We start from the raw sequence: 20853 nt of genomic DNA on the forward strand, positions 1-20853 counted from the left end.
CACAAAATGAAATAATAATAATAGGATGAGAGGAGAAGAGAGGTAGAAAAAGCTGAGAAAAATTTCATTAATACAATAAGTTTTTTTGTCTATACTCTGCAAACTGCAAAAGGGCTGGGGAAGGGCTGAGGAAAGATTTTGTAAAAAATATGGTACTATTAAAAATGGTAGAGAAAATTATATTGGCACGCAGTTGAGAATTGAATAAGTTTCATAACGATAATCTTTTGTGACTGAGAGTAAAATTTAAAAGATTAAGCTACAAATCATCATTTGGACCCAGTTTTTAAAAATATAAAAAAGTCGTACCCAAGCAATTGCTGCAAAAATAAAACGCAGAATATTTTTCAAAAACGTTGATTGAAAATCACAAGAATTGTATAAAAATCATAAACACTCGCTAAGCTACAAATAATCGTCGAAAATCAAGTAAAATTTACAAAAAAAAATTCAAAAATAATTAAAAATACGAAAAATTTTGTTAAATACATGCATAAAAATTGTCGAAAATGAAATGAAAATCGAAGAAAAACCATTAAAATTCAACAAAACTTAAATGCTCAAAATTTTCAAAATTTTCTCAAAAACTGAGAATTTTTAAAAAATTGACAAGAAAATCTTCTTAAAAAGCATTAAAATGACCAAAAAGCTATAAAAATTGTTAAAAATCAAATAAAATTATAAAATTAAGAAAAATGTTGTAAAAATGATTTAAAACATTACAACTTTTCAAATTATCTGAAAAATTTCCAAATACCTACACAAAAAAAGTGTTGAAATGAATACTGCAAAAAAGTTTACAATATAGGTAAGTTCTTCATAATTTAAAAAAAAGAAGCATCGAAGCTCAAAAAATGTACCTAATAATTTTTATCGATTGAAATGGCGAAAAAATTGCATGAAATGCTCAAAAATTTTTTAAATGGCAATGAAAATATTTTAAAAAACTGGTAAAAATTGATGACATTTTTCAAAGTTTTTCATATTTATGTAAGAGTTGTATAAGATTGCGCAAAAATTGACCAAATTTGATTAAACTCGAGAAGAAAAATTATGAAAATGTCTAAAAATGTAAAAAAATGCATAAGATATCAATAAAATCTAATGAAATCCAAAAAACTGCTCTATATACATTGCTGGAAATCATTTTGAAAAATGATGAAATTTTTCAATTTTTTTTTTAAATTATGATTTTTTGAATTACTTGAAATTTTTTTTTTTGGGGGGGGGGGTGTTTGTAATTACATGATTATTACACCCGTCGTATGAGGTTTTATAGTATTGAGTTAGTGAGATTCAGTTTTTTTATTAGGTCTAAGAATTTTTTAATTTCAGAAGAGTCGTCTGGTACGAATAGGGACTGACAGGCAGACCTGGCATGTAGGTTTTGCAGCCCTTTCATAGAGGTAATTGTGGGTGATTTTTCTGTGGCCAATTCTCAATCTAGTTACAATGATTTCTTCTAGTTTCCGAAAATCAAATGAAAATCGAAGGAATATCATTCAAATACTGAGCCAAACTTTGCAGTGATTGCTCGAAATTTCCAAATTTTTGTCAAATATTGAATAAAAACGTCAAAAAAATCTGTGATAATTAAAGTTTATTCAACTGTTCTGAAAGTTATCAAAAATCGCGTAAAAATTGATAAAATATCGTCAAAATCAAAATTGTTTAAAAATGGAAAGTTTTTGAAATATTATAAAAAGAATTTAGAAAAATCGCATAAAAGAAAAATTTGGTAAACAGACAAAAACTCTCAAAAATAAAGTAAAAATAAATGAAATACAAAATAATAGATATTTGAAAAATTGAAAAAATTTTGTAGAAATTGTTTTAAACGTTACAACATCTTAAATTATGTGAAATATTTTCTGATAAAATTGTTAAAAATTATGTAACGAATAATAATGATCGATGAAATTCCATAAAATTTGATGCAAACACACTGCAAATTTTCCAAACTGAATAAAAATTGAAAAAGTTGTACAAGAACCTTGAAAATTCATTAAATTGCAATAAAAATTGGCAAAAATCTCGTGAAAATTGACAAAACTACTCGTACAATAAAAATTGTTCAAAATTTGAAAATTCCAAGTCTGAAAAAAATTGTAAGGGATGATTAAGAATCTAGATTATAATCTGATACGAAAATTGATGAAAATTTCGAAAAAAATAAACGAAACCTCAAAAGCTAAGAAAAAATGTATACAAATAAGGCAAGCAACAGAGCATCTCATCAGGTGCAGTGCATGAGAACTCACACATATGTACTTATGCATTGTGCACACACACAAATGTAAAAGTAAAATACACGTATAAAATATTCAAATTTGACCCAGTACCGTACACACCCCACACATACTTACAAATTTATGTACATGACTGATTAGCGATACTTGTGATATTTTTATAACACAGGTTTACACTTGATAAGATATCTCAAGATATATGTAAAATGAATAACGCACGCATTCCTAATACACTTAAGTGCATGACAAATACGATAAAAACACCTACCTATACAATATGTACATAAATAGAATGCGACAAAAACAAGCGACAGCTAATACCTTTATACCTATACATTGTAATTATCCTGCAGCAATGATAAAGACCATAGAGAGATATAGAGACATACTCGTAAGACACAGAGGTTTACAGATAGGTTAAGATACTCGTATGTACTAAGTACACGAGAACCTTGGAACAGTGCGGGATTATAAAAGATATATTAATATGCAGATTGAATATTAAGTAATGTATTTGTTATTTAGGTTATTCACTGTGTACAGCACACAATACAATAATATTGGCGCGCGTGATTTTCCAATTTTATTCTTTTATTTGAATTAATCGATTGCGTGCACGTTAGCGAAGTTTTTCTCTTTTCTTCGTGTTGTTTTCTTGTTTAGCTGGCGACGACGGGTTGGAGATGAACGAATTAGCGGAATATTGAATATTTAAATAATGACGTGATCGAGAGTATAGGAGAGGTTTGGTAATGTATGAGAAAAAAGGAGGATTCGTTATCGAATGTACTTTTTTAAGCGAAATATCAATTTGAAAAAATTTCCAAAAATCAAAATTTTTCTGTTCGAAAGAAAATTTTTGAAATTTGCACGATTGGCTGTATCTTGTCTAGAACCGATCCTCTAGGAATTTCGTGATTTCAAGCCATTCTGGAGCATTCAGTGCGATTTTCACTTTCTGCAGGATTTTAAAATTTCTCCAAAAAAAGTGAAAATCGATTTGGGCAGCTAAAAATTTAATTGTGACTCATCCTAGGTCTGTTCAAAGGATTTATTCTCATTTGAACTGATTTTGCTGGTGGACTTTCTGAGTGATTTTTTTTTGACCAGCATAAAGCCACAACTCGATTTTTAGATCCCCCAAAATGGTTTCTACGTGTTTTGAAAACATTTTGAAATTCTGGAGAAATCGAAAATCGCGCTGGAGGATCCACAATGACTCGAAATTGCGAAATTCGGAGGCTGGGGATAGGTTTTAGACAAAATACAGCCAGATTTCATACATTTTCCTATGAACAGAAATATTTGATTTTTATAAATGTTTTCTTTTACCTACATTTGGACCAAAAAAAAACCGCACCTGAGGAGCTTGTCTGGAAATTGTCTCAAATGGGAATTAATCTTTTAAACAGGTCGAGGATAAACCATAACTCGATTTTTAGCAGTCCAAATATATTTCCACGCCTTCTGGAGCAATCGTACTGGAGGCTCCAGAATGACCAGAAGTGGTAAAATTTGGTTCGAGGAAGTCAGTATTAGTTTCAGCACTAATTTCCATTATTTTTACAGAATAAGTTCACATTTTTTTTAAAAAAAGCATATCTTCTTCATTGTTCACTCATACGCAAGCATCGTGACTATGGGGAGCCTCCTCAATCAGCTGCCTCCAACCTTCTCTGTCTTCGGCCTATCTGGTGCACTCCCTGAGGGTGAGCCCTGGAGTGCTTTTGATAAGGTCTGTGTACCTTGTGGGCGATCTCCGGCGCGACCTCTTTCCCTCTACTTGTCCCTGTAGTCAGCTTCTCTAGGTTGTCTTGCCACACTATATGTCCAAAATATCTCAGGATCCTCCTTCTTATAATGGTGTTGAGTCTACCCCTCACACCTAGCTCTTCCAGTATTGATCTGTTTGTCCTTTTTTTGGCCCATGAGATTCTAAGCATTCGTCTATAGCAATACATTTCAAATGCATCTATCCGGCTCTGATCTGTTTTTTTCACTGTCCACTTCTCCACGGCACAATATAGGAATATTGAGAATACAAGCATTTTTACAATCTTTAATTTGGTTCTCTTAGTAATTCCATGGCTTTTCCAGATTCGGTAGAGTTTTCCTCCAGCGGTTTTTGCAATCGATGCACACCTTCTTATCTCATCTTCTGAACCTCCATTGTTGGTTATTAAGGAGCCTTAATATACAAAGATTTGTACCACTTCTATTCCATCTATCTCTTGCAGCTCAGGTCGGTTGTCGTTCGCCCTATCTATCATCATCATCTTGATCTTTGATTTGTTCACCTTCAGACCTCTGGCTAGACTAACTTGTTCAATCTTGCCCATGATCTCCTTCATGCCGTCAATATTTTCAGCCAGTATTGTGGTGTCATCTGCGTACCCCAGATTCAATATTTTCTTGCCTCCTAGTGTAACTCCTTTCTTCCATCCCTCTAGAGTTTCCCTCATTATCCATTTTTCATATGCTTTGAACAGTATTGGGCTGAGGATGCATCCCTGTCTCACTCTTTTGCAGGTCTTGAAGTGATCAGTCAGTTCCCCTTCTACCTTTACCTGTGCGTTGTTGTTTGTGTACAGGTTCTTCATCAGGTCTATCAAGTGTTTTGGTTCTCCCATTATTCCAAGGTTTCCCCATAAGATCTTCCACTTGACATTGTCAACGACTTTTTCATAATCAATGAAGCAAAGGTAGATGGTTTTGTTGAATTCTCGAGCCTTTTCAATTATCTGACAAATGTTGAGGATGTGTTCTCTTGTTCCTCTTCCTAGAACAAAACAAAACCTGTCTGTTCTGGAGGTATTTGAGGAAGTATATATGCCTTGATGTGTTCGTGTATGATGTTTAGGAGTACCTTGCTGGCTTCTCGAGCCTTTTCAGTTATCTGACAAATGTTGAGGATTTGTTCTCTTGTTCCACTTCCTGGAACAAAACCTGCCTGTTCTGGAAGTATTTGAGGAAGTATAAATGCCTTATTGCACTCATGTATGATGTTTAGGAGTACCTTGCTGGCATGAGATATAAAGAAGATTGTTCTGTATTTAGAACATTCGAGCTTTGACCCTTTTTTGTGCAGGGGTGTGTATATGGATGTGGTCCAGTCCTGTGGCCATTTGCGATCTCTCCATATTTTGTTGCATAGTACATATGTGGTGTAATATCGTAGTACTCTCATTAGTCACTGCTGTTATCATCTCTGCAACTACACCATCTGCTCCAGCTGATTTGTTTTTCCTGAGCTTCTTTATGGCTGCCTCTGCTTCCGCTCTCAGTATATCTGGCTCATCATCAGGGGGTGCATATAAATCACCAAAAAGGATCAATTTTTAATTTTCCAAAATTCGCAAAAAATCAATTTGTGGGGCTGAAATTTTGGTTATTGGGGGTTCAAACCACGTTCTTTTCAAAAATTGTGGCACCGGTCACAAATTTTGGGTGGACATGGCACCTCGAGAGGCTTCCTTGTACGAATCATCCGATTTTAAATTTGTGAGAAAAAGAGAAAATTTATTCTAGGCGGCATGATGGTCAAAAATTGGAGGTTTTTTAAGTGAGGAAGAAAGATCCGAACGTATGCATTTTGTTTTTTAAAAAGTTAGAATGTTGAAAAATCGCCATAAAAATACCTTTTTAAATTTTTCAAAAATTCGCCAAAATTCCAAAAATGAACTTCAACGCTTAAAATTTTGGTTACGAGTGTTTCAAGATTGCACTTTCAATCTACCTAGTTTGTCTTCGTTCAAATCGTAAAATAAAGCTGCTAATAAAAAAACACTCAACGCAGCTACTATCGAAATGAGCATATCGTCGTTTAAAAAATAAAATAAAAAAGTTCCTATCTGAGACGACCTTAGGGCCTTACAGCATAAAAATCAAACAACCTCATCGTCATTCCAACTGTCCATTGAATACTAGGAAGAGAACAAAACTTACACAACCTTGTACGCATAAAGTATAATAAGTATACCTTTACCATACGTATTCGTAGGTTACACTTTCATTAATTTAACAAACCCATTAAACACCACCGAGCTGATTTTCGACAATAATTATCCCCCCAACATGCTACATAGTAGGTAACTGTAACGTCCGTGTAATAAAACTCAATGTACATAAATTACTGCGTATCGAAGGTTGCATTAGTCTCCCATCGCCAAAAAAAACAACAACTCGTCATCTCACATCACATCTGGTGCATTGGCTTGGGCATCGTAAAAATTCATCTAGTTCATTACCTAATATGATTAATATGGATATGGTAACGTGTCTGTTTATACCTATATGAGAGAAGCCAACCTTTCATGCATCTGTAGCATCGAGTGAAACAATAATAATTCACATTCTCATTCAATACAGCTCGTACCTATGTACCTATTCGGTTGCACAAAAAAAATTAATTCCAACGTGTTCCATATCTGTCAAAATTATGTTAGCGTTTAATTATCTGTATATCTATAACCTTCCTACCCAGTGACCAACTCTGACAACTGGGATTTAGGTGTCTCGAATCCCGGTCATCCGAATAATATCATCGAGCAGAGGACCACAGTTTGATTGACATCGTCTCAGAGTACTTTGTACTTACCTCAGGAGGTCTTTTTTTTCACACCGTTTGCATCATTGTGCAAAATTTTAATACAGTTTGATTTTTTTTTTTTTGCTTTTTATTGAAAACATCAGTGTTATACAACAATCCCACCTGCGGTTATCTATTTAGCTTCGTATCGTGCACGTAATTGAGACGGTTTTTCTTGCTTTTAGCGAGCCGATAAATTGGAAATTTTATTATATCCTCGCCGTATGGAACTCGATTCGCAATTAAATGTCGGCGCTGCGGTATTTAGAGATGAATCGATCGAGAGAGGAGAAAAAAAACCTAAAAATTCATGGCATTTTCTTCAACAAAGCCGAACGATAGGCAACGTAGGTATAAGAGTACCTGGATATTAAAATGCCACTAATTGCGTAATTATTAGATGCTCACGCGCCATCCGCAGTAAAGTATCGGTGTGTTTTTACGGAGAAAGTAGATAGATTTACTTACGATGCATATATATGAACGAGAGCAAAATACGAGTACCATCCACATGATATCAAACTGGTACCAAAAGCACATATGCCTAGACAAGATTTTGCTTTTTCACGAATTCGACTCGTATCGCACCCATATTACCACTATGTATATTGGCTCTATTGCATACTCGTACATCTCAATCACGCTGACGCTTCCGTTCGACAACCCAATGAACAAGTTGATTGAAAATTGATTCGTACGAATACGATTTTATAACTATATACGATGTGGGTTTGTTGTGTATGTATCGTGCCTGTGAATAATTAAATTTCACGCGTTTCCGAACGCACAAATCATTCCGGGCGTGTATTTTAATCGGCAATATTTTTTTTTTGTGTATCGCCTTCGTACTCGTATATATTGATAGTCTCTCGATACTCTCGTCTATAAATTGGCTTGATTTTTAGAGGTCGACAAACCTACGACTTCTTTGAAGCGTACATTCAATCATAGAAAGTTTCAGGGTATACAGAAAGGTCTAGTACGAGTATATCGGATAAGTAAATTGCTGCAGTCGAAATGCGATGCCTACGCTTGTACATAAACGAAATTCCTTCTTTGGTTTTGGTTTTTTATCACCAGTTACTTTGAGAAAAAAATCTACCTAGTTGGAAATTTCGATTATAGAAGAAAACTACCGAGTTTCAAGGAAGGTTCAAAGTTTGAAAATCTCTCTACGAAATTCAATTACCAATACTTTGTTGAGTAAATGCTCGGAAATGCAAGTACGAGATTGCGTAAACATTGACCAAATTTGATTAAAGTTGAGAAATAAAATTATGAAAATGGCTAAATATGCGAGTTTTTGAAAAATGTTGCATAAAATATCGAAAAAATCTAATGAAATGTAAAAAATTGCCATAAAAAATCGTAAAAAAATAATGAAATTTTTCAAGAATTTTTTAAAATTAAAATTTTTTGAATTAAGTACGTGAGAAATATTCATATTCGTGGAATACAAGAATGAAAATTCTCGAAAATGAAATGAAAATCGAGGAATAAAATTACTTACTCGTATTATTAGAATATTGACCAAAACTTTTTAGTAATTGCTCACAATTTTAAAATTTTTCTCAAACATGAAAAAAAACGTAAAAAAAATTATGTGATTATGAAAGTTGTCAAAAACTGCGTAAAAACTGATAAAATATCGTCAAAATTGATGAAAATTTTGAAAAAATTACTAAAAAAAAATGGAAGTTTTTGGAATACATATTTTAAAAAGGATAGTGAAAACTTGCATTTAACAAAATCACTTGGTGAACAGACAAAAGTTGTCAATAGTCAAGTAAAAATCAATGAAACACAAAATAATGTTTGAAAAATTGAGTAAAATCCTATAAAAATTGTTTCAAACGTTACAACTTCTCAAATTATGTGAAATATTTTCCAATAAAATTGTTAAAAAATTTACGTAGGTTTCAAGAATTTCCTCGCAAACGGGAAACTTCTGATTTTTTGGATATTTTAAAGCTAGTCAAAAAACTACTCTTGAGGTGTCCCTCCCAAAATCGGCTCAAATGTGGATAAACTCGTTGAACAGATCGAGTATAACACATAACTCGATGTTTAGCAGCCCAACTTCATATTCACGCCTTCTGGAGCAAACTCAAAATTCCTGGAGAAATTGAAAATCGCGCTGGAGGATCCTGAATGGCTGGAAATGACGAAATTCGTCCTCAGGGGGTTGATTCTGGACGAAATACAGCAATTCGCGCAAATTTCAAAAATTTCTTCGCATACGGGAAATTTTTGATTTTTTCTAAAAATTTGGTCAAAAACCCACTCTTGAGGTGTCCCTTCCAAAATCGGCTCAAATGTGGATAAACTCGTTGAACAGATCGAGTATAACACATAACTCGATTTTTAGCTGCCCAACTTCGTATTCAGGCCTTCTGGAGCAAATTCAAAATTCCTGGAGAAATTGAAAAATCCCACTGGAGGCTCCAGAATGACTGGAAATGGTGAAATTTGGATTTGGGGAATTAATATCAGTTTTTGGACTTATTTTGACCATTTATACTGATCAAATACATATTATGTACTTTTCTTAAAAAAGCACAAATCACCAAAAATAGTTAATTTTGAATTTTCAAACGTTCGCCAAAAATCGAAAAATGAAGTTGGGCAGCTGAAAATTTTACTTTTTAGGGTTTTAGACCATGCTCTTTCCAAAAATCGCGGTCCCGTTCAAATCAGAGGGTGACACCTTAAGACTTAAGAGGTTCCCTTGTGAGAAAATAATGTGTTAGAAATTGCTATGGAAAAAAATACCTTTCCAGTGCTGCTCATGAGATGCATAAAAACTTACCTAACCAGCATGAAAACTTGCATGAAAATTGTCAAAAGTTACGTAAAAATTGATGAAATACGATTAAAATTGGGGAAAATTTCGAAAAAAAAAATTGTCAAAAATTATGTAATGAATAATGATTGATGAAATTCCATAAAATTTAATACATACGTACAAATATATTTAAAAATGTCCTTAAAGGCTTCAAAATGGTTCGAAATTACGAAATTCAGATTCGAGTGGGTGGGGGGGGGCTTGAAACCAGACAAAATTAGGGTTATTCGTACAAATTTTAAAAAATTTAGTGCAAACAGAAAAATTCTGATTTTTTGAAATTTTTCAAAATGAAAATATTCTAATGGTGCAGATGGAGAAAATTCTGACATAAACCGACCATTTCAACCGGTAAAATCAGTGGGAGGAGGTCGAGATTTTGCAATTCAGAAGGAGTTTCACCTGCACAACAAAGTCGGGGAAAATTCATAATACACAAGGTGAGATAGGTGGCACATATTTTTTTCATAATTACACCTCTGAAAAAAAAATCCAAAAATGCTCATAAATGGTTCATGGCAGGGTCTAGGATGACAGCAATTTTGGAAAAATGCAGCTGTAAATGCCTAAGATAGAAATTTTGAATGAAAATTTTATCACATGGGGATTTAGAACATTGGCCATAACTCCCACTGGACTGGTTAGTTTCAGAATTCAACGATAGGGCAATTTCAGCTATCTTATCCGACTATGCTCTTTGGTATTTAGGCCTGATTTTGGCATCAAATTTGAGGAGTTTAAGAGATGATCTATGCTAGACCCAAAATTTGTATTCGTTCAAATTTTCATGAGAGTCTGAGGAAGATGAAAAATGTCAAATCCAAAACTCAGTGTTCTGAGGCAATTTTTAAAAGGATAAATTTGAGCTTTTCTTATGGTTTTCAGTCTCGTGTCATTGCTGGAGTTTCCCCTAAATGACTCAGGAGGATGCAAAGTACTTTCGAATAGGAAATCTGGAAATTAAGTGGAAACCGAATTTTTAATTATCCTGATAAATTTTAATTTTCTTATGGGTATGTTGGTTATTGATATACCAAAATGCAAAGTAAATTTAGGGGAAAAACAAAATCTTGCTGGGCTCTAAATTGATAAAAAAATATGCTAAAATTCGTGTTTGGGAGGTCAATATTGAACGAGAAATTTTTTTATTTTCTAGATGGACTATCGACCAACTCAATCATTTCCAATGCCCTTATTTTAATTTTGAAATATCAAATCTGAAAATTAAAATCATATTTGAGATGTCTGGTAACGGTGGATTTCAATTTTCAACATTAGGTACCTCAAAAGTAAGTAAAAATCAAACTTTAGCATAATTTCGAAAATTCTTGAAGAAAATCTTAATTTTTCTGAAGGCTCCAATAGAATAATTTTCAAAAATTTGCCTGAAATGAAATGATTAATTCGAGAAGCCCGAGTTTTGGTTATGGAGTTTTGAGAAATTCTCTCTACTATGTATGTATAAATAAAGGTACCTATACGTAGAAAATCACCCTCTTTACCAAAGGTTATGCAAACAAATCGCCAAAACGAGGTCGACCCAAACTACAAGCGATTGTCAAAAGTCAACAAGACAAATCTAATTCAAAAATCTGACCTTTTTATATACCTACATCTATTCACAGATCACAGGTTAGTTTTCGTTTCGTATTTACCTATTTGATTTTTTTTTTATCATATCCCAGGGTAAAACCACCTTTACACGTAATCCTCACGTGGGAGAATTAATTTATTACACGATAGAACTAGATCCACACTACCGGAGGCTTTTGGCGACGCGAGACGAGCTCAGAGCTGGAATTAAGGTGGACTTTTCAAGCACTAGGAAATTCGCTTTCTGTCGAGTATACAAAAAATTTATAATAAAACATAATAAAACAGGTTATGGAATAATTAATTAAAATTTCTCAGGGCGGTAAATGGCAAATAGTGTAAACCTGTTTAAACGGGCGTAAAAGTGAGGTAACTTTGGGCGGTAAAACGTAACCATTTTACAGACAAAAGTAAAACATAAGTTAGCTAAATTAAAGATAAATCGTACGAAAGAGAAAAAAAGCACACGAGTAGGTATCTATTCGTTTAACGACCTTCCCGTATAACGTTACGTAATTGATGAAGCGATTTTAATATTCTTCGACGATTATCAGTTATTTTTTTCTTTTTTTTTTTACCTCACGATTATAGTATGATGGTAAGGTACTTGTATGGCAGATATTGGAAATGGAAACAGGTCATTGTGAATCGTTCCTATAAAAACACTTGAACCATGCTGTATAATATTGAAAAACATTGTTCGTTTCGTAATATCATCTGCCAGCGACAACAGCATCCACTTGCCATTTGGTGCCAGGTTGGGTGCCATACGACAATATCATCTTATATATTCGTATAGACAATTAAATCGATACGATTCGTAATACGAAACGACAGTTCTGTTCTACCGACACCTAGCTATACTTATCATCCGACCATGCTACAGCTGGAAATTTTTCCCATCAATCGTACCGGAGAGTAATTGGTATACCATATGTCGAGCTTTAAAAAAAAAAAATTTACAGAGGCTATAAATCGCCAAAATGTAATAAACGTTGGGTCTCCGGACGACTTTGACCCGTATAATCTGCCGAAAATGAAACCGAAAATAATTGATTTTTGGAGATATTTTCTACATCTCCGCTGATCGTCGAACATATCCAGGTATCGTTTAGCAGAATTATCGATTTGATGTACTCGATTTACGCTTCGACGAATCTCTCTTACTACGCCAATTGAATATAATCTCTTTTTTTGGTTTATATAATTGTCTTTTTTTTGTAGGTATGTAGAAGGGAAAAAAACTGATGTGAAAAAATTAGATACTTAAATAGTTTGATTAAAAAGGAAACATTCACGTAAACGAATCATCCATAACGATGCGAAATAATCTGCACACGAATTACATAATAATTGTACAAATTGTATGTTGGTAATTTTTCTGCAGTGTAATGATTCTTTCTTTGAATTTGAGTTTTAAACGTAGTTATGTACTGAGTTGTGTAATTGTCAACTTGAAATGAAATAATAATATCGAATGAAACGAACGTGGGAAATTATACTTATTATTCATATTCCGGCTTGTGCTGGAAATAAAAATTCTACTCGGAGATGAAAATCAATTAGCAGGATCGAATCGATTTAGAATATATACGATGATGATATTTGAACACGAAAATGTAAGCTCGATACGATGCAAATGAAGTGGGTACTTCATCAAACACATTTACAACTCGATAATATTGATATATGTACCTAAGAACGTTATCAACATATGAAAACGTAATAAGAGTAGATCTTTGACGTAGAAAAATCGTTCGAAAGGTAATTCAGAACTAAATCGATGAATAATACCGATGGAATTTGTAAGGTATCGAATTAGGGTTAAAATATGCAATACCTAATTATTTGAAAATAATTACTCACGTCGTGCGGTTTAGGGTGGACATGGCTGCAATGTCTTTGCACAAACAAACCGAATATACTAGGAACACTGAATAATAAAAATATCAATTCGAACTTCCATTTTACTTTAATTTTCATTATGTTTGAATTTAATAAATTTAAAATAATTATTAAACGTAATAAAACACACACAAGCGAACACTTTTACACCATTCGCAAACGCTATGATAAAAACACTGAAACAATAAACAAGACGCCAAAGTGTTATTGATAACGAACCATATGATTTCCCACCGTCGCGTCGCCGGAGAATCAGTGCTACCAAGAGAGTAAAATTTTAAACTTGATTCGCAAATCTCATTGACGATATAGTGATCTTCCATCTCCAGGAATAAATTGTTGCCCTTCCATTACCAATTTCCATAACGTTAGGATCTTCTATCTCTAGAACATAGATGGTTAATGTTGGTTCAATCCTTCGTATTCGTTCAGTTTATTTCGACACAGTTACAGCAAGACTGAAAAAAGGCTCATCGAGTCATCGACAACAATTTCAAGATATTCATCCATCATTATTGCAGCACCAACTAACTGTCAATAAACACGATACAATAAATTCGCAAATTTTTATTTCAATCAATCGTAAAAAAAAAAACAAAAAATCTAATTAACAAGTACGATGTAACTCTTCAAACCGAAAGTTTCACCTTATCTTTTAAAATTTTTACAAACGGTAATTTTGTGACTTTTTTACTGAATTTTTTTTCCACATCTTCGTAGGAGGTTTCTTCGGAATGACAAGATTGGTACTCTGCCACGACTTTTTTCTTAAGTTTTTTCATCGATAATTCATTTCCGTCGGCTTTCTCCAACACAGTACGAATCACTTCTTCCCAACTGAATTTTTTCATCGATAATTCAGCGTTTTCTTCCTTAGGAGCTTCGCCTGTAAAATAAATCAGAATACGTTAATGAAGTACAGAACAGAAGACATAAATTGAGATATAAAAACTAAAGAAATCAACTACTCACTTTCAACGAGTTTAGTTTTTTTATTCGCAACTTCTTCGTTTTCGGTGTTTTCGTTCAGTTTTCTTTTCTTTTTGCGTTTTTGATTCTCATCAGTCTTATTTTCTTGATTATCAGCGATGGGTTCAGGTTGCACAGCTTCGGTTTCAATGGCTTTCAATTCAGCTTCATACTTGGCTCTTTTTTTTCTCTCTTTGAGTTCTTTTTTACTAAGATTTTCTTCTGCTGGTGCTACGTTATCTGACGATTTTGCTTCTGGAGTGGCTAACTGAGACTCAGTTTCATTAGATTCTGGTTCAATAGAACCATTCAAAGCCATTTCTTTCTTCTTCTTCTTGCGTTCCTTTTTGGAAAGATTTTCCGAGGATTCGACATCATTTAATGATTGGTTTTCTTCCGGAAGCGTCGATTCCGAAACTGCTTCAATTGTCTCGGCTTCAGCGGAACCGTTTAGAACAGCATTTTTCTTCTTTTTCTTTCTTTCTTTTTTAGAAAGGTTTTCCGAAGATTCGACATCATTCGAAGGTGTATTTTCGTTCAACGTTGGTTGTGAAGCAGCTTCACTCGTTTCGGCTACGTTGGAATCATTAGACTCTTCGCTGGGTGGATTTTCTTGAACTTCTTCTTGTAACTTTAATTTTTTAGATTTCTTCTTCGAAACACCTTTCATAGGAATGTCTTCTTCAATACTATCTTCCATCGGCCGTTTCAAGTTTTTATTCGGTTGCGCATTTTCAGGTTTCTCGATTTCAGTTTTTACGACGACTTCGTTTTCATCGTTGTCTTTCTTCTTCTTCTTTTTCTTCTTGACAACTTCAAAAGCAACACTTTCGTCTAAATTACCATTTTGCGTAGAAGATTCTTCGAGAATTTCAGTGTTCTCGATGTCTTTCAATTTATCTTTCTTTTCGGGAGATTTTTCACTAGATTGCACGTCTTTGGGTTTCTCTTCTTTAACGGATTTGTCAGTTTGCGCCGAATTAACGGAGTCGGGTTTTGAAACTTGCTTATTTGGGGATTCAACAGCTTTGACTGATTTGAATTCATCGTCAATTAATTTGAAAACTTCCTCGATGATGTTATAAGGTGCTCTGAGATGCTTCAATGAACTAACGACGAAGTTCTGAAACAAAATAAGACTCGTTAATTAATACATCGTTAGTGAAATATTGATAAGTAAGTCGTATTTGAACTCACTTGGAATTTTTTTTGTTTACGAGGAACATTCGGATAGCTGGATAAAGCTTTGAGAAGTTTGCGATGCGAGTCGTTCAACTTGGAATTTTTCAGAACTATGTGTATAATATCAGTCCAAGATTGTTGCTTTTTTTCATTTTTGTTAGATGATGCTTTAGGAACAAAACCTTTACCCGAATATCTCTCTTCTTCGGTGACACATTTCGTATGCTCAACGAACGATTCTTGACTGTATTGGAATAACGTAGAGATTAATGGTTTGAAAAATATACGTTACTTAGATGATATAGCAACTCACTCAAAATCTTTCAGGCAATCTATACAGCACAATCGAGGATTTAAGAACTTTTTTTTACATTCAAAGTTGATGTGTTTCTCAACTTTGGGTTTCTGAATCGAATCGCCACAATGGTGACAAGTGAATACGACCATCTGAAATAACGCAAATAATAAGAATAATTATTAAATACGGTCAACGTTGTCAGCGCTGAACATGAAATTCTGAATCTATGGAATTGAAGGCTTGATAAGTAAAATGCTGATGATATGATTTATCTACAACATGAATTGTATGTCAACGATGAAAAATTGTCTTTACCTTTGATTGAGATGATGAACGAAGTAGTCAAGTAAAAGATACTACAAATTTAGCGTATTTCTTCACACATTTACACGAAAATTTGCAATTAATTCGACCAAAATTACCTAAATCGTGTCGAGATCAACGATAAAATGCACGTGCAAATTTTGCGTTCCTTCCAAGTTCCATAACAAAAAATATAGGCAGTATTTTTCGCGATTATCATGGCACTGAGATGATGACGGTGTCAATTCTCAAATTGGAAAGTTTTTAATTTTTTTTTGGCGAACTTTGAAATAATAAATATTCAAACTTCAAAGGACCAGGGTAAATCCTAAATTGCTAAATGAGAAAAATACAGATTGAATTTGATTTATTTGATCATTGAAATTTTAAAATTACACCATTGTTTTTCACTTAGTCACATAAAACAAAATGAACGATGATTAAAATTAAACCATAATGTCTTTTGGTTTGTGGTAAACGAATAATCTACTTCTAACACAATAGAAAATAAAATACGGCTTACTATAGTTATTTACAACGAAATAATTGAAAACTTGAAAGTTCAATGATCATGTATCAAGTCTACGGCCTACACTAGAGTTCTAATATTATATTTAACTGAATAATCTCATTTATTTATTCATCATGAATACAACACACATTAGGTATACGCGCTGTTCATAAATCAAACACAAAAATGTTTACGGAATAGTGTCAATGATTTTCATAGTAAAGAGTCCCTTTTTCATTTACGAAACGTTATTCTTAAAAATAATAAAACAAAATACAAAGATGGATGCTGATCCATCACTTCACAAGAATCTAATTTCTGCAGTTTTTCTAGTAATAAAAGAGAAATAATGACAATTTTTAAAATTCAAGGTATAGACGCTGGGCCTGTCTGCTCTAATTCAAGGTAAACACAACACAACTTACACGTATACGATGGGAAAATACTTTAAGATTAATTAAAAATTTGAAGAAGGAAAAATGAAATGAACAAACGTCTTCACAATATAAAGAAAAGTTTTATGTATTGCGAAACCTGAGACCTTTGAATAAAGTAGGTATAGATCAAAGCCTGAGATGATACAAATACTACAAGTAAGAGGAGAAAACAAAGTTTTCGAATCAAGTTTGGTTATCTGTCTCCATATCTGCATTACTTTCAACTTTATTGGGAGTTTTCGGTTTCCTCTTCTTCGATTTGACTTTTGTCCATTTCTCTTCACCGTCTTCCTTCTCAACTTTAATTTTTGTAGGTGATTTCTTGGGCGAAGAATTAGCTTTCGCTTCGGCAAGTCGTTTTAATTTCTTCTTCTTATTGACGCCTATTTTGGGCGGAAGTTGAACAGGCTCGTTAGGATCAGAATTATGATATTTTCCCAACTTGAATTCGGGATACTTTTGCAAAATGTTGTCGAATAATTCATTAACTAATTCGTCGCTAACATCGGCTTGATGGCAATAACAACTTCGAACAAAATTCTGAAAATACAAGTTTGATTATACATCGATGCGTACCATCAATATACTAATAATAGATAATTTAATTTACCAAAAATTTAGCTTTTCTTCTAGGTGCAGTAACACCTTTAGTCGTGCAAAATTCGACAATAAGTCTTTGCTTTTTATTCAATTTTTCGTGTAATAGGAACACTTTCAAGTAAGAATTCCATCGCTCTTGTCTCAAAGGGCATTTTGAAGTTGACTGGTTTCCCGCTAACGTAGTTAATTCTTTTTTAATCGATTCTCCTACTTCGGTATTAGGTTCTACTTTGACCTTTTCAGTTTTTTTGGTTTTTTTAATTCCGGGATTGACGACTTGTTGAAGTTTACTTCTGAAAATAAAGTTTTAAATTAAAACGATGAACTTTACAGCACGTAATGAACAAATAAATATTCAAGCGTAATAATCTCACTTCTTCTTCTTATTTTTCGAATCATCCTTCTTAACCTTCATAGTTCTGAATTCTTCGGAGTACCTAAAATGAAAGATTTTCATTAGTTCAAAAATGGAGATCAAATATTGTGTTTTGGTTAGGCGTTTCAAGTGTTTCCATCGTCAAAACACAACATTCCGAAACTGTATTAACACTTATGAAACACAATTAGTCTTCGTAATTCAAACTGATACGAATTTTGCCGGTATAGACGATTTATGAAGAAAGTGTTACAATCTTACCGAGATTTTTTCAAGTGAAGATTATGTGTCGATTTGACAGCTGAGAATTGAATTGAGGACTTGGGAATGAATTAAAATCACTGAATTGTCATTTCAGACAATCACTGCGGTCCGAATAAGAAAAATTACTTCGAAATTTTAAAAGTTACCGATAGTTTACATTAGAAACTAGAAAGTTTGTAAATAATTTCAAACTTGATTTGTTTTACAACTTTTTATCAACTTTTTTGGCATAGATTGCATAACTCTGGGCTGGGCAACGAATCTGATAAAAATTTATTTCGATAAATAATTCCCAGTACATGCTGGCATTCAAAATGCCTTCGTGAGTTCGTACCAAAGAGAGATGAAAAATGAAAAATTCAAGTTCAGCATTTATGTACATACGATCATCGACATAAAAGGTCGATGAATACGATGCTTAGTAAGCAAAAGTTACAAGTATTTTCTCAGTAGGGCCACAGTAGGACTATGGTACATAATAATAATGCCATATGCCTAATTTGTATAGCTCATGCCTATGCCATTTTCATTTCATAAACGAAAAACAAACTTTGCAATAAAACCACTTTCTTTTCTCAGTTTTCTCTCTCATCTCATACATAACGTCCGCTAAGTGCGGAAGGGTGCCTCGTGCAACTTGTTACTTGATACCTGTGTAAAACTGCCTTTCCACTCTGAGCACCATCTATCAGTCCAAATGTTCAAACCAAAAGTTATGTTACCTCAAGACACCCTTCCCATCACCAAAGATACCTTTAGATTTGAACTTGGACTGATAGATGGCGCTCAGTGTGGAAAGGCAGTTTTACACAGGTATCAAGTAACGAGTTGCACGAGGCACCCTTCCGCACTTAGCCGACGATAAAGTGAATTTTAAAAGGAGAAAACATAAAATGAAACTAAATCTATACGTAGGTACTTTGACCTTTGACTGACAGAAATTCACCTTATGTACATGAAAAAAAAAAAGAAAATCAACCCAGAATCCAGAAACCTCATCAAAGGCTGATCAAACAGTTGTCAACTACAAAATAGGCATGGAAGATTATGCATTTATTCTTAATTTTTGAAAATATACAGGCTAAAAATATTTATAATTTCCCAATCTTACTTGACTGTCGTTTCTTCAGCTCAGCTTCAGGTATTTTGTAAGTTGTCATATATCTGGAAAATTTTGATAGAGCAATTAACGCTATTATTGACAAAATTCCAGATATATAATACATATTTTCTTTGTTCAAATGAAATTTTTTTATAAAAAATAATATCTTAATCTTTCAGCCTCAGCAAGAAACCACAACTTGATAATAAATAAATTGGTTAATAACACAACTAGGTACAAGTGCAAAGTTTCTGGTGGCAAACTAAACTGTACATAGGTAAGTACTATCTTGAAAAAAAAGAACTTCTATTGATACCTAGGACAAGTAATTTGATTATAGGTATGTATTACTGGGATTTTATGAGATATTGTATTCTAATTAGAGATTATTGGATATATTTTCCAATCGTCAACTTGATACAAATCAATGAGTAACAGTTTCTTTATGAGCCTTTTTGATCGTTAATATAATTTATTTTCATCGCGATTATGCCATTTTCAGAAAAATAAATCATCGTATATTAACTTCAAGTCAATGTGTATGCGAAAGATGGGTGAGAATATTTTTTGAGTGGGATAAACCGATGAAGAAGACAGAAATTATGTAAATATTATAGTTTCACACTGATAAATTACCTACCTAATTATTTTGATAAGCAACGTTGAATCAATAACTATGCATATAAGTTAATTCATTCGCATGAAAAAGTATCAACTGGGAATTTGATATCAATGGGATCCATGTTGCCTGTTGGTATACAAGGTAGGTATCTGCTACTAGCATAATATTGTTAAGTGCAAAAATACCTCTCCACATCTTTGCGTAGTTGAAATGGTAGGTAACGAGGAAAGAGCATTACACACTTTCTTTACTTTCCTTGCACTATACTATACCTACCATACACGTAGGTAAATAATATAGTCTAGGAAAAAAAATTACTAATTGGACGATAATTACTAAAATTATTTCAGCGACAAATTTTCAATTTTCAGAAGACACGGTAGCCACAGACGCGGCCATTTTGCATTTTTGCTCGAATCTGAAAAATATAAAACCCCTAACAAGTTGAAAAATTTATCGCATCAGAAATCTAACTTTTTCTTTTCAACATTAATCATGACTGTCGCGTGCTTATTTCTCAAATATTTTCATAACACGAAATACAACTGCGTAACGCTTGGCTAACTTATTATTAAAATAAATTTTTAGATTTAATAGTGAAGGTCTTGCGGATATTAAAAAATAAATACGTTTTCTTCACTTTCAACTTTCAACTATTTCACGCAAAAAATATAAAAATCAAATTTTAAAAATGACAAAATTCGTTAACAGTGATCGGTTCGTAGGTATAATTAAGTATTTCTCCTCTGATAAGTATTTAACTAGAAGAAAATAAAGAAACAAAATGTCAACCTTATGATGAATAAGTTTGTTACCTACAAGTTGCTAAATGAGTAGTTATACCTATGCGTTTAAATTTTACTAATTAGAAAACCTTCGCTTATGCAGGTTTATTCAAGAGATTTAATCGATAAAATAAGGTAAATTTTTTTTTTTCGTTAAAAAATGAACTTTCTTATTCCCACGTACAATGTACCTGTATAAGCTGTTCATTGCAGTGTAATTAAGT

The 20853-nt window shown here is 33.1% G+C and overlaps 3 protein-coding genes across 6 annotated transcripts in view; all 3 read right to left on the bottom strand.

Annotated features, from left to right (window-relative positions):
- Positions 1 to 13372, bottom strand: part of Invadolysin (leishmanolysin-like peptidase, invadolysin) — a 76067-nt gene extending 62695 nt beyond the window's left edge. Inside the window, exon 1 of the mRNA XM_065363506.1 lies at positions 13142 to 13372. Within this exon, the coding sequence (XP_065219578.1) occupies positions 13142 to 13258 (117 nt within the window). The 5' untranslated portion in view covers positions 13259 to 13372. The remainder of the gene's footprint in view (positions 1 to 13141) is intronic.
- Positions 13373 to 13732: 360 nt separating this feature from the next.
- Positions 13733 to 16104, bottom strand: LOC135845049 (cell growth-regulating nucleolar protein). Its single transcript, XM_065363507.1, has 5 exons — positions 15945 to 16104; positions 15645 to 15778; positions 15347 to 15575; positions 14153 to 15272; positions 13733 to 14066 (listed from the first exon to the last, which is right to left on the bottom strand). The coding sequence occupies exons 2-5, from the start codon at positions 15776 to 15778 to the stop codon at positions 13810 to 13812; spliced, it is 1740 nt and encodes a 579-aa protein (XP_065219579.1). The 5' UTR covers positions 15945 to 16104; the 3' UTR covers positions 13733 to 13809.
- A 178-nt stretch (positions 16105 to 16282) lies between these two features.
- On the bottom strand, positions 16283 to 19483 carry LOC135845053 (uncharacterized). Of its 4 annotated transcripts, none has more exons than XM_065363515.1 (4): positions 19232 to 19483; positions 17855 to 17917; positions 17491 to 17770; positions 16283 to 17420 (listed from the first exon to the last, which is right to left on the bottom strand). In XM_065363515.1, exons 2-4 carry the CDS (start codon positions 17893 to 17895, stop codon positions 17064 to 17066), a joined length of 678 nt encoding a protein of 225 aa, XP_065219587.1. In that variant the 5' UTR covers positions 17896 to 17917; positions 19232 to 19483; the 3' UTR covers positions 16283 to 17063. The 4 variants fall into 4 exon arrangements, with proteins under 4 accessions (XP_065219587.1, XP_065219585.1, XP_065219586.1 ...); XM_065363513.1 differs by having other exon boundaries at positions 17491 to 17773; positions 19232 to 19481; XM_065363514.1 differs by lacking the exon at positions 19232 to 19483 and adding an exon at positions 18118 to 18353.
- Between the last annotated feature and the right edge of the window lie 1370 nt (positions 19484 to 20853).

This window comes from Planococcus citri, chromosome 4, assembly GCF_950023065.1.
Source record: "Planococcus citri chromosome 4, ihPlaCitr1.1, whole genome shotgun sequence".
Taxonomy (NCBI): Eukaryota; Metazoa; Arthropoda; class Insecta; order Hemiptera; family Pseudococcidae; genus Planococcus; species Planococcus citri.

Bases quoted from the DNA above. Each gene is read 5' to 3' on its own strand.
- LOC135845049 (XM_065363507.1), bottom strand. From the start codon at position 15,778: ATGGTCGTATTCACTTGTCACCATTGTGGCGATTCGATTCAGAAACCC. The intron at 15,576-15,644 runs GTGAGTTGCTAT...ATTCCAATACAG, and splicing joins GATTGCCTGAAAGATTTTGA to TCAAGAATCGTTCGTTGAGC. The intron at 15,273-15,346 runs GTGAGTTCAAAT...ATTTTGTTTCAG, and splicing joins GTAAACAAAAAAAATTCCAA to AACTTCGTCGTTAGTTCATT.
- LOC135845053 (XM_065363513.1), bottom strand. From the start codon at position 17,895: ATGAAGGTTAAGAAGGATGATTCGAAAAATAAGAAGAAGAA. The intron at 17,774-17,854 runs GTGAGATTATTA...CTTTATTTTCAG, and splicing joins TCGAAAAATAAGAAGAAGAA to AAGTAAACTTCAACAAGTCG. The intron at 17,421-17,490 runs GTAAATTAAATT...TTGTATTTTCAG, and splicing joins GAAGAAAAGCTAAATTTTTG to AATTTTGTTCGAAGTTGTTA.